We start from the raw sequence: 12,472 nt of genomic DNA on the forward strand, positions 1-12,472 counted from the left end.
GCGCTAATGCTGGAAACTAGGACTTCATTTTTTGCCACACGCATGGCCTCTGGGCAGCTCCTCTTCTGCGCTAGTGTCAAAAAGGTTTGCCATCACTGCTCTATTCCATTCCTGACAAATGGTTGTCCAATCTCTTCCACCGATTAATTGTTCTAAATGTCAGGAATTGTCTCCCTAATTCTAGGTTGCTTCTCTCCTTGATTAGTTTCCACCCATTGCTTCTTGTTCTGCCCTCAGGTGCAGAAACCAGGACATCTTAACGTAGCCTCAACTTCCATTTTACTGAACTAAGAAGCTATCATTATCTGGAGAAGCCAGGATACTAAACCATTATCGTACTTGGCTTCAGATTCCTGGCTCATTCTGAGAGGAATAGGTTAATCTTAGCTAATCTGAAAGAAAGAAAGAAAGAAAGAAAGAAAGAAAGAAAGAAAGAAAGAAAGAAAGAAGGAAGGAAGGAAGGAAGGAAGGAAGGAGAGAGAGAGAGAGAGAGAGAGAGAGAGAGAAAGAAAGAAAGAAAGAAAGAAAGAAAGAAAGAAAGAAAGAAAGAAAGAAAGGGACAAACATATTTGGAAGTCCTGCCCCTTCTCCAACCGATCTGCTTCAACTCCACTCACAATATTAGCCAACTTGCCACAGGTTTTCAGAGTGGAGATGGCGAAAGACGAAGACACATTCTCCATGGAGAGGCCATTGACCATGGCAATCTTGTCACGGGTCCTGCAAAATGTAAACAGGAGTTAAGTAAAGGCCTAACAAGTGAGAAAGAAGCCACAACATTTCCCCTCTCCTCTTTCTCCCCCCCAATTCAAAAGAGTATTAAAAATCTCTTCAACTTCCTTTTACCACATGGGAAATCTCACCCATCCTGCCATGGTTTGCGAATGGAAGTACTTTTACTGTGCTCCTTTAGGAAGCCATAAGGTTCTAGTCCTCATTGTTCTAAATGAACAGAGCGGAATACAATAATATTAATTACTAAGATATGTTAAGTATATTGATATGGAAGCATAAATACCATCAACATAGAATGGAGTCTGCTCAGAAGCTGAAATACACCAATAAGAGTGGGAAACAGAAGAGAGAAGAAAGATAGGAAGAGAGGGATAGGAGAGAGAGTAAGGGGGGAAGATGAGGAGGATAAGGAGGAGTGGAATGAAGAGAGAGGAGAAGGAGAAAGGAAGGGGAAGTAGAGTAGAAAAGGATGATAGAGGGAAGAAAGGAGGTAGGAGAGAGGCAGAAGAAAGAGGTGTATGGAGAGCAGATGAGCTAATAATGGGTTTTTCTCTTTCTGGGCGCTGATGACAAGAGGAACTGATGTAATTACTACTTAATACAATAGGATATTGGCTATGTAATAGTATACATGTGGTTATATGTTATGAAAATGGAAAATAAAAAAGTACATTAAAAAATAATAATATTAATAACATAGGAACCTGGCTTACACAGCTCATTTTTTAATCCATGTTTTTTTTTTAAACGATCATTCCTGTTCCTGGCTTCTCCAGAAATCCCAAATGGGCTTCAATGCACCCGTATTTAGAGAGGTCAGAATTGGATCTATGGCCTATAAGCCAAGGACACAGTCTATATCCCATCTTGAGACCTTCTCCATGTAAAAGACCAGTAAAGGAGCCAGTGCTGTCCGAAGACGTCTCCGTGGTCATGTGGTCGGTATGAAGGAGCACGGACCACTGTTAACCTTCCCACCAAAGGTGGTCCTTATTTTTCTACTTGCATTTTTTGCATGCTTTCGAACTGCTAGCTGGGACCAGTAACGGGAGCTCACTCCATTACACGGTGCTAGGGATTCGAACCGCTGGACTGCCGACTATTTCTGATCGACAAGCTCAGCATCTTAGCCGTTGAGCCACCGCGTCCTTTAAAACAGTGGTCTCCAATCTTGGCAACTTTAAGACCTGTGGACTTCAACTCCCAGAGTTCCTCAGCCAGCAAAGCTGGCTGAGGAACTCTGGGAGTTGAAGTCCACAAGTCTTAAAGTTGCCAAGGTTGGAGACCACTGCTTTAAAACACCATTAAAATATTTTAAAAAGCAGCATGTTTGAGATAGCAAATAAATGCTGTGGCACAATGTGGCACAACGGAACTGAAGTCCCAAGAAGAGGGTGCCGATATCATCCTCCCGAAGCGGAGAGTTTGACCATTTGACCGTTGAACAATTATAAGAGCCGAGGTGGCGCAGTGGTTAAATGCAGCACTGCAGGCTACTGCTAGATCAGCAGTTCAGCGGTTCAAATCTCACCGGCTCAGGGTTGACTCAGCCTTCCATCCTTCCGAAGTGGGTAAAATGAGGACCCAGATTGTTGGGGGCAATATGCTGACTCTCTGTAAACCGCTTAGAGAGGGCTGAAAGGCCTATGAAGCGGTATATAAGTCTACTGCTATTGCTATTGCTATATGTGGGCCTCAGTTTACAACCACGATGGAGCCTGGAATTTCCTTCAGGAAGGAAAATATAGAAATAACGCTGAGGCAGTCACACGAACGACCCAACTTTGCAACCTTTTTTTTGCAGCCAGTATTGCAATCGTGAAGCAAATGAGTTCATTCCTAGGGGTGGAAACGGACCGGGAGGGTAGTTTTCCAGCCCAGAAAAATCAGAAAGGGCACCATGGGAGTGCAGAATGCTACAACCAGTTGCCACGTGGTGGGAAGTTATCACCCAGCCCTCTCCCAGAAAAATGAAATATTAAAAAGGCAGAATATTTCTCTGGATGTGAAAAGAAAGAAACGTGCTTTAAAAGACAGAATAGTTGCCTGTAGCTTCCTGCCCATCTACACTTTGTCAATGGGCCATTGAGAAGGCCAGGTTAGCCCACTTTACATAATAAAGACTTCTCCACTGCAGCTGTAGGGGGAAGGGATATTACTCAACTCTCCACATGGCATCTGAGAACTCATCTATGGATTCAAAACAGCCTAGAGAGTAGCCCCCTGCATGGCACCATGGGAGCCTGACAACCAATCAGAATACATTTCTTACACAGGAACAGGAAACAGAGAGGTGGGACTAAACAGGGTATAAAAAGCCTAGCAAGGCCCTTCCTCAGCCCTTCTCTTCTTCTCCACCAACATTGAAGCATGTGATCACCTTTTCTGTACAGGGCTCAAGCCATGTGTCCCTGTCCAACAATAAACCATCTTTCCAAGCAGCCTCCATGTCTCCAGTGTCTTCTTCCCCACTTGGAGCTGAACCCAGAAGGACATTTCTTTCAACAACGTGACCAAAATTCCCTTCACGTGTCTGCTCTGTGTGTATTGTGGGTGTGTTTGTATGTGTGATGATCTGGGGCACGGCACTGAGGTAACAGGCAGCTGGCAGTTCAAACCACTTCTTTATTGCTCCAAACTTCCCCAAACGCTCTCATGTTTCTGAGTCTCAGAGCAAAACACACACAAGCATAGCAGCCTCTGGCTGTGCCCAATCCAGCAAAGCAGACGAACAGGTGTAGGAAGTTATTCCCCCAGCCCTCTCCCAGAAAAATGAAATATCCTAGGAAAATATTGAAAAGGCAGAATATTTCTCTGGATGCGAAAAGGAAGAAACATGTTTTAAAAGACAGAATAGCTCCCTGTAGCTTCCTGCTCATCCCCACTTTGCCAATGGGCCATTAAGAAGGCCAAGCTAGCCCACTTTACATAATAAAGAGTTCTCCCCTTCAGCTCCAAGGGGGATGGGATTAAGGCACAATAATATTGGCCCTTTACCCAACTTGCCACATGGCATCTGAGAACTCAACCAAACCTGGATTCAAAATGCAGCCTAGAGAGTTGCTCCTGCATGGCCCCATGGGAGTCTGACAACCAATCAGAATACAAGCTCAAGATCAAAGGCCAGAGAGGGCATAAAACCAGGGACTTTCAGCATCTCAGTCTCTTCTCTTCTTCTCCACCCAACATTGAAGCATGTGATCACCTTTTCTGTTCAGGAACTCAAGCCATGTGGTCCTGTCCACCAATAAACCACCTTTCCAAGCAGCCTCCATGTCTCCAGTGTCTTTTCCCCCACTTGGAGCCGAACCCAGAAGGACATTTCTTCCAACACAGGGAAATGAATCCACGAAGCAAGGAGCATACAATGAATCCATGAAGGCGGAAACACGGCATTGAGTCCACGAAGCAAGGAAGAAGCAAGCAGTCTTGCAAACGCCCAATGCCTGCACCGCCATACCAAACTCTACGAATTCAGCGTTGGTTCCCAACAAATGCCCCTCCCCACAGCGTCCCCTTAAGTCTCCCTCCCCAGGTGTGCCTTGTGAAGAGGTGTGGAGCGCTCCCCTCCCGAGTAGCTGGGTTAGGCTGCGCTGGTCTTGTCTTCTCTCCACTCTCTTATGTTTGAGGATCAGGAGGGGGCAGTCCGTGCTCATCACCTGAGCTCATGTTCACTGCTTAGCCTCTCTTGGTCGTCCTGCCCCCTTCCTCCCTGCCTGCAAGCCATCCCAATCGTAAAAGGCCCTGGCCTGACTCCCCATTCTCCTCCGAAGCCAACGAAGACACCCCCTCGATCTCTGTGGCCTCCAGATCCAGATCCTCTTCCCCCACAGATCAGGTTTTGATGGTGGTATGGTAGTATGTGTGTGTTTGTGTCAGTCAATTTCTTTTAGAACCTCTTATGTAGGTGTGGCCTGCTTTGTGGGAGTGGCTTGTCAGCCATGTGACTGTGTGGGAGTGGCTTGCCAGCCATGTGACTGGGTGGGCGTGGCCAACTTGTAAAATGTGGTGAAACTCACTTTAAGACTTGTGGGCTTCAACTCCCAGAATTCCTCCTCCAGTCATGTAGGCTCAGGAACTCTGGCATTTGAAGCACGCAAGTCTTAAAGCTGTCAAGTTACAAGACCCTCGCACCCCTAACCCTTTAGAAAAAAAAACCCCAGGGGTGTTCAAACTTGACAGCTGTAAGACTTGTGGACTTCAACTCCCAGAATTCCTCCTCTCGTTGTTCATCTTGACGATGTGCGGACGGGGGGGGGGGGGGGAGCTGGAACCGGTTCTAAACGGCACGGTAGATTTGTGGAACCTCTTTTATAGAAGAGGCTAGAACTGGCAAGAACCCACCCCTGGTTTGTGTGCACCAGAAGTGGCGGGATGCTGGCCCAGCAGTAAATAGCTAGTGTAGGAATTAAAAACTGTCTCCTTTAAGAAACTAGCTCATGGGAAATGTAGGCAGAGACTGCCTTATGAGAAATGTAGTTCCATGACATGTGATCACATCTCTGTTTATGATTGGCCACTGGGGCATTTTGCCCGCATGCAAAGTTTATAGCCGGTTAGTTTGAATGCCATTGTGAACCGGAATAGTAGTGTTTTGTATCTCCGCTCAACATGGGAGTGAAATCATCCTCTTTTTACACCATGTGATGGGACAGATTATGGAAAGTCAGAACTCTATTACCACTGAACTGTAAGTTTTGCTATTAAGAATTGCCTGATAATAAACTTGATCTGAATAAGATTTCTAAGCGTGGAGTTAACTGCATGCCCCGATCAAGCCTACAATGCTCGAGGCAGAACAGGCGGATTAGGGCTCACTGGTGCCCTAAACACTGACAAATCTTGGTGCTCTCCTCCTTTGTACATACTGTGCAAAACTTCATTGGGTTTTTTTTCTTTCTCAACTTTGTGGTGCCCATTTGGGCCTGGTGCCCTAAGCACGTGCTTAGTCTGCTTGATGCTTAATACACCACTGTGCACCACCCTTAGCACTCCAAAATTAGATGGTAGGTCCCTTTTAGAGGGAGCGTAACTTTGTTGTAGCTTTGAATAATTGCTAAGTGACCTAAATTGCGGGCTACCTCTAAGTGCTATACTTAAGAAATATCCTCTTTTCCCGCTAGAAACATCTCAGCTAAGGTGGGCACAGTGTAGGCACTGAGTGAGCATGCAAGTTGGTACCCAAAGAGATAATTTACACAATTCCCCCCCCCCCAAAGCAGCAAGCGTGGTCCATTGCCCCAGCCATTGATTAAAACTGCTATGACATCAGAGAAGGCAAACAGCAACTGGGTCTTGGGAGTCCCAGAGAAAAACTATTGTTTTTCCCTGGTTTGTGAGCTTGCTTAAGTACTCACTGGAGTCGTCCAACAGCCGGGCCTCCAGGCACCACATCTGATATGACAATAGAAGTGTCGCCATCGGAACTGTTTGGACGATCGCGGCCACCCGAAATGGCAATGCCAAAACCCTTCCGGGGATCCTGGATGAAAGGAGAAAACGTTAAAATCTTTTCCTGCACTTCTTATTCCAATAAAGCAGGAAATAACCCAAGGATGAAGGAAGAAGGTATAAGGCTATACCAGTGGTGGGTTTCAAATTTTTTTAGAACCTCTTCTGTAGGTGTGGCCTGCTTTGTGGGAATGGCTTGCCAGCCATGTAACCGGGTGGGAGTGGCTTGGTAGTCATGTGACTGGGTGGGCATGACCAACTTGTAAAATGTGGTGAAACTCACTTAACAACGCTCTTGCTTAGCAACCAAAATGTTTGCTCAGAAACTCTGGCATTTGAAGTGTGCAAGTCTTAAAGCTGTCAAGTTACAAGACCCTCGCACCCTTAACCCTTTAGAAAAAAGACCCCAGGGGTGTTCAAACTTGACAGCTTTAAGACTTGTGGACTTCAACTCCCAGAATTCCTCCTCCAGTCATGTTGGTTCAGGAACTCTGGCATTTGAAGCACGCAAGTCTTAAAGCTGTCAAGTGACAAGACCCTCGCACCCCTAACCCTTTAGGAAAGAAAACCCCAGGGGTGTTTAAACTTGACAGCTTTAAGACTTGTGGACTTCAACTCCCAGAATTCCTCCTCCAGTCATGTTGGCTCAGGAACTCTGGCATTGAAGTGTGCAAGTCTTAAAGCTGTCAAGTTACAAGACCCTTGCACCCCTAACCCTTTAGATAAAAAACCCCAGAGATATTCAGACTTGACAGCTTTAAGACTTTAAGGTTTAGATAGGACTCTTAGAGGCGGGCAGGGCAATTGGTGAGCCAGCCAATCAGTGAGTGGCGGGTAGGGCAAGCATGGTGCGGATGGACGGGGGGAGGGAGCTGGAACCGGTTCTAAATGGCACAGTAGCTTTGTGGAACCTCTTCTATAGAAGAGGTTAGAATTGGCAGGAACCCACCCCTGGGTTATACCAATTGATATAAAGAAATAAATGCAACATTTCTTTTGTGGGGTCTTTGGTGTTCTCTGCGTTTGATGGTTTTCTTGCAGATGTTTCATTACCAAACTAGGTAATCTCATCAGTGTTAATATGAAGTTGGGCTTTGCTCCGAGCACTTTGTATTAGCATGGATGATGCTACCTAATTTGGTAATGAAATGTCTGCAAGATAACCACCAAATTCACAGAGCACCAAGGCTCACAATTTAACCTTGAGCTACAAATATTATCTTCTCTTTCTTTTGTTTTTTTTATTATTTATTTACTGAGATTCAAAGACTGAGTGAACCCCAGCGAGTTCGTAAATTCTAATGACCGCTTTGTCTCAAAGGCGGTTTTTCAAAAGGCAACTGGGCTTTGTGTTTCCTTGAAGAAGTTTCACTTCTCACCCAAGAAGCTTCATCAGTTCTGACAGTCAGAACGGAAGAAGCTTCTTGGATGAGAAGCAAAATGTCTTCATGGAAAAGCAAAGAAAGTCCATCGGCCTTTTGAAAAAGCACCTTTGGGACAACCATGACCTGGAGGACTGAGAATTTCCATAGACGATGAATGCTTTCTACATAAAATCAATATATAACAAAATAATTTAATAACAAGTCCATTTAGTCCACATTAAAAAAAAATCTACCCTATGAATATCGCAGATAGAAAAAGAAAAGAAAAAAATATTAATACGAAAACTAACATTTCAAACAAGGAAATGTGGAAGTATAAATTTCACCTGTGGGGTGAAATTGCTACTATTCATTCCATTCATCCGGTGGCTGCTACAATGACTCTACTTACCCGATTCAATGTAATGGTATATTGCTCCCAGATGGTCATTTCCTCCATCTCTGCAACCTAAAAGAGAGCCAAAAGTGGAAAAATTATTGAAAAATCGCGGAATTCTGGAAGCCAAAGACATCCCAGGAAAATCTATCTACTGGTTTTCCAAACATTTTGATTTCTTGACCCTTTTACATGCTTAGGAATGATTGAGAATCTCTTAAGAGCTTTGTTTTATAGGGTGATATCTAGCGATATTGACTGGAAAAATTAAAACTGAGAAATGTAAGAATATTAAAAGTAAGGCAAAGGTAAAGGTTCCCCTCGCACATACGTGCTAGTCGTTCCCGACTCTAGGGGGCGGTGCTCATTTCCATTTCAAAGCCGAAGAGCCAGCGCTGTCCGAAGATGTCTCTGTGGTCATGTGGCTGGCATGACTAAATGCCAAAGGCGCATGGAACACTGTTACCTTCACACCAAAGGTGGTCCCTATTTTTCTACTTGCATTTTTACATGCTTTTGAACTGCTACGTTGGCAGAAGCTGGGGCAAGTAGCAATAGCAATAGCAGTTAGACTTATATACCGCTTCATAGGGCTTTCAGCCCTCTCTAAGTGGTTTACAGAATCAGCATATTGCCCCCAACAACACTCTGGGTCCTCATTTTACCCACCTCGGAAGGATGGAAGGCTGAGTCAACCCTGAGCTGGTGAGATTTGAACAGCCGAACTGCAGAACTGCAGTCAGCTGAAGTAGCCTGCAGTGCTGCATTTAACCACTGCGCCACCTCGGCTCTTATGCGGTGCTAGGGATTCGAACCATTGAACTGCCAACCTTTCTGATCGTCAAGCTCAGCGTCTTAGCCACTGCGTCCCTACATTTAGGCAAGAAAAACCAAATGCACAGGTACAGGATAGGTGGTGCCTTGCTCAATAGTAATAACTGTGAGAAGGATCTTGGAGTCCTAGTGGACAATCACTTAAATATGTGCCACAACTGCCAAAAAAGCCAATGTAGTGCTGGGCTGCATTAACAGAGGGAAAGAATCAAGATCACGTGAAGTCTTAATACCACTTTATAAGGCCTTGGTAAGACCACACTTGGAATACGGCATCCAGTTTTGGTCGCCACCATGTAAAAAAGATGTGGAGACTCTGGAAAGAGTGCAGAGAAGAGCAACAAAGATGATTAGGGGACTGGAGGCCAAAACATATGAAGAACGGTTGCAGGAACTGGGTATGTCTAGTTGAATGAAAAGAAGGATTAGGGGTGACATGATAGCAGTCTTCCAATATCTCAGGGGTTGCCACAAAGAAGAAGGAGTCAAAGCACCTGAAGGCAGGACAAGAAGCAATGGATGGAAACTAAGCGAGGAGAGATGCAACCTAGAACTAAGGAGAAATTTCCTGACAGTTAGATTAGAGCAATTAATCAGTGGAACAACTTGCCTCTAGAAGTTGTGGGTGCTCCAGCTCTGGAAGTTTTTAAGAAGAGATTGGACAAACATTTGTATGAAAGGGTGAAGGATTTCTTACCTGAGCAGGGGGTTGGACTAGACAACCTTCAAGGTCCCTTCCAACTCTGTTATTCTGTTATTAGATTTCATAAGCCCAACCGCCACTTAACGAACCACCGGTTTAATCCAGCCTCTGCCATGCCTAGTATCCGCTTAATTCTGTATTTCCCAACCTTGGTTGGGTTTTAAGACTTGTGGATTTCAATTCCCAGAATTCCCCATCCAGCATGTTATCAAGGTTGGGAAACCTTGACTTAATCCATCCTTGACAGGTGGCCATCCAGGATCTTCTCCTCCAGCGATGGAGAACCCATAAGCAGCCCATTTCCTCTGTTTTTATGTATTTAATTTCTATAGTTGCCTATCCCAAGTGACCCTGGGTGGTGACGAATATACAGAATTAACAGATTCTACTGAAGGGCAGAAGGCTGGCTGGGGAATTCTGGGAGTTGAAGTCCACAAATCTTAAAGTGGCCAAAATTAAAAAGCATTGCCCTAGACCAGTGGTGGCTAACCTTTTCGTCGTTGCATGCCGAAAGTGCAAGCGTGCGCGCGAACAACAGCACACGCCCACACCATAATGCACCCCCCGCTCCCCTGCGCATGCACGTGTGACCCCCATGCTCCCCCCCATGCCCCTAGTAGGTCTCCCTGCCATATCCTGGGATCAAAAACAGGCTGTGGGGTGCGCAGCGCACTCCCCTATGCCCCCTGCCCTTGCAACCCCCTCATGCATGCAAGCACATCTCTTGCCCCCTGAGCATGCGCAGCAGAGATCCAAAAATCAGCTGGATGGCGGGAGGGGCACACGCATGCGCGGTGGAGCTGATCTGGGGCAACGGCTCGCGTGCCATAGGTTCGCCATCACGGCCTCAGACGTATGACGTTGAGCCCAGGATTTACAGTTTTGATTGGCGTTTCATTCTCCAAAGCTTTTCAACAACCACTGATGCTTTTTTATAACTACACAGCAGCAATTTACGCCACTGTGTAGTTTTATAACTACACAAGTGTTGCAGCTTTTTTTTTGGGGGGGGGAGCTAAAAGGCGATTTAGAGCTGACTTTGAACATGATTTCCCTGTCCTCCTTTTCAGTTGAAGGACTGGATGGTATTTTGCAGCGGGAACGTAACGCCGAAATATTTTAAGGAAAGGAAAAGTAGGTCATCTTCCCTCTGAAGCAAATCTTACCACCGTTTCTTGCCAAGAGCAAGAGCAGGGAAGTATCAAACTCCTTGAGGGATTCTGCACAGCCTTTTGTGGTATATTTATGGAAACAATTCTCAAGGCATTTGCAAGTAAGTGCCCCAGACAAATCTGCCAGTGTAATTAAATGCAAAGGGAGATGTCCCCTTCTGTTGTGCTTTTAAATTCAAAAGTGGGAGCCCAGGATCCCTGATAGTGTTGTGTTTTCACTAAGATGAGCTGCAAAATGCCAAAGAAAACACTTATTTCAGATATTCCCCTGGCTCCCTTCGTGCAAACCAATTAACCCCACGAGATCTAAGTGTGGACTCAACTCCCTTGAGTCATGTGCAACTTCTGGTAATTCTTTTCTTGGTGCAAATTTTTTATTTATGTACACATTTATTTTTAATAGCGGCAATAGCACTAGTACTTCGACTTATATACCGCTTCACAATGCTTTACAGCACTCTCTAAGGGGTTTTACAGAGTCAGCCTCTTGCCCCCAACAATCTGGGTCCTCATTTGACCCACCTCGGAAGGATGGAAGGCTGAGTCAACCTTGAGCCTGGTGGGATTTGAACTGCCAGATTGCAGGCAACCGGCAGTCAGCAGAATTAGTCTGCAGTACTGCACTCGAACCACTGTGTCACCAAGGTAATAATAAATCCCACCTTTATTGTTGTTTATAAATAACTAGTTGATAATCCAGTGTTGCCCGGATATTTATTTATAGGGGGAAAATGTCCGGACCAAATGTAATTTCTAATGTTGGATTTTCCCCTTTACCAGAGGGAGTCCCCTTGTGGAGTACTGTGAAGCCGTTACCATGGCAACTCCACTGCGCTGTACAGTAGAAGCCATTTTACAGCAGTAGAGTAGAAGCCATTTTGAGGCACAACAGGCTGTATCTTAACAGAACACGCACCCCGAGGGGTGTTAGGGGTGTCTTACCCCCACAGTATTTGCCTACAGGGAGTAAGTCATCTGTGTACCAAGTTTGGTTGAAATTGCTCCAGGTATTCCAGAGTTATCGGCTAGTTAAAAAAGAAGATTGATGTGTTCACTATCACTATAGTTTCTCATAATGGTTTGATGGGATTCTAATATGGTATTATTTTTCAGGATAGGCTGGCAGATAATTTTGATTTTGCAGATCCCTAAAAGGATCTTGGGAGACAATTCAGTTCACACTTCAGAAACATTGAATTAATGCATAAAAAATGGGGATATGACTTTAAAAAAACATTTTTTTTATTCCTACTGTTTTTCCTCCAAGTGCAGGGCCTGGTTTTGGTTTTTTTTTTTAATCAGATTAACTGAGAATTGATCCATGGGTACTGACAGGAATTGACAAACTGGTTTATCACCCGAGCCTCACAATGTTACCCAGCTGGCTTTCATGCCTAAGGTTGGACTAGAACTCACTGTTTCCTGATGATTGGCCCAAGGTCACCCAACCAGCTTTCATGCCTAAGGCAGGACCCGATCTTGCCATCTCCTGGTGATTGGCCCAAAGTCATTCAGTCAGCTTTTATGTCTAAATGGGGATCAGAACTAATCTACAGAATAGAACAGAATAACAGAGTTGGAAGGGACCTTGGAGGTCTTCTAGTCTAACCCTCTGCTCATGCAGGAAACCTTACCATTTCAGACAAATGTTTGTCCAATCTCTTCTTTAAAAACTCCAGTGTTGGAGCCTCCACAACTTCTGGAGGGAAGTTGTTCCACTGGTTGATTGTTCTAACTGTTAGGAAATTTCTCCTTAGTTCCAAGTTGCTTTTCTCCTTGATTAGTTTCCACCCATTGCTTCTTGTCGTGCCTTCAG

At 45.0% G+C, this 12,472-nt stretch overlaps 1 protein-coding gene across 2 annotated transcripts in view; it reads right to left on the reverse strand.

Annotated features, from left to right (window-relative positions):
• The window catches only part of TJP3 (tight junction protein 3), a 69,801-nt gene that overhangs the window by 30,072 nt on the left and 27,257 nt on the right, over positions 1–12,472 (reverse strand). For both annotated transcript variants that reach the window (XM_087703280.1, XM_087703279.1), the window contains exons 2-4: positions 7,963–8,019; positions 6,093–6,217; positions 618–720 (exon numbers count right to left, since the gene is read on the reverse strand). In XM_087703280.1, the coding sequence (XP_087559406.1) occupies positions 618–720; positions 6,093–6,217; positions 7,963–8,010 (276 nt within the window). In that variant the 5' untranslated portion in view covers positions 8,011–8,019. The remainder of the gene's footprint in view (positions 1–617; positions 721–6,092; positions 6,218–7,962; positions 8,020–12,472) is intronic.

Source organism: Thamnophis sirtalis, unplaced genomic scaffold, assembly GCF_051295495.1.
Source record: "Thamnophis sirtalis isolate CommonGarterSnake01/CBP01778 unplaced genomic scaffold, rThaSir2_p1.2 scaffold_1, whole genome shotgun sequence".
Lineage (NCBI taxonomy): Eukaryota > Metazoa > Chordata > Lepidosauria > Squamata > Natricidae > Thamnophis > Thamnophis sirtalis.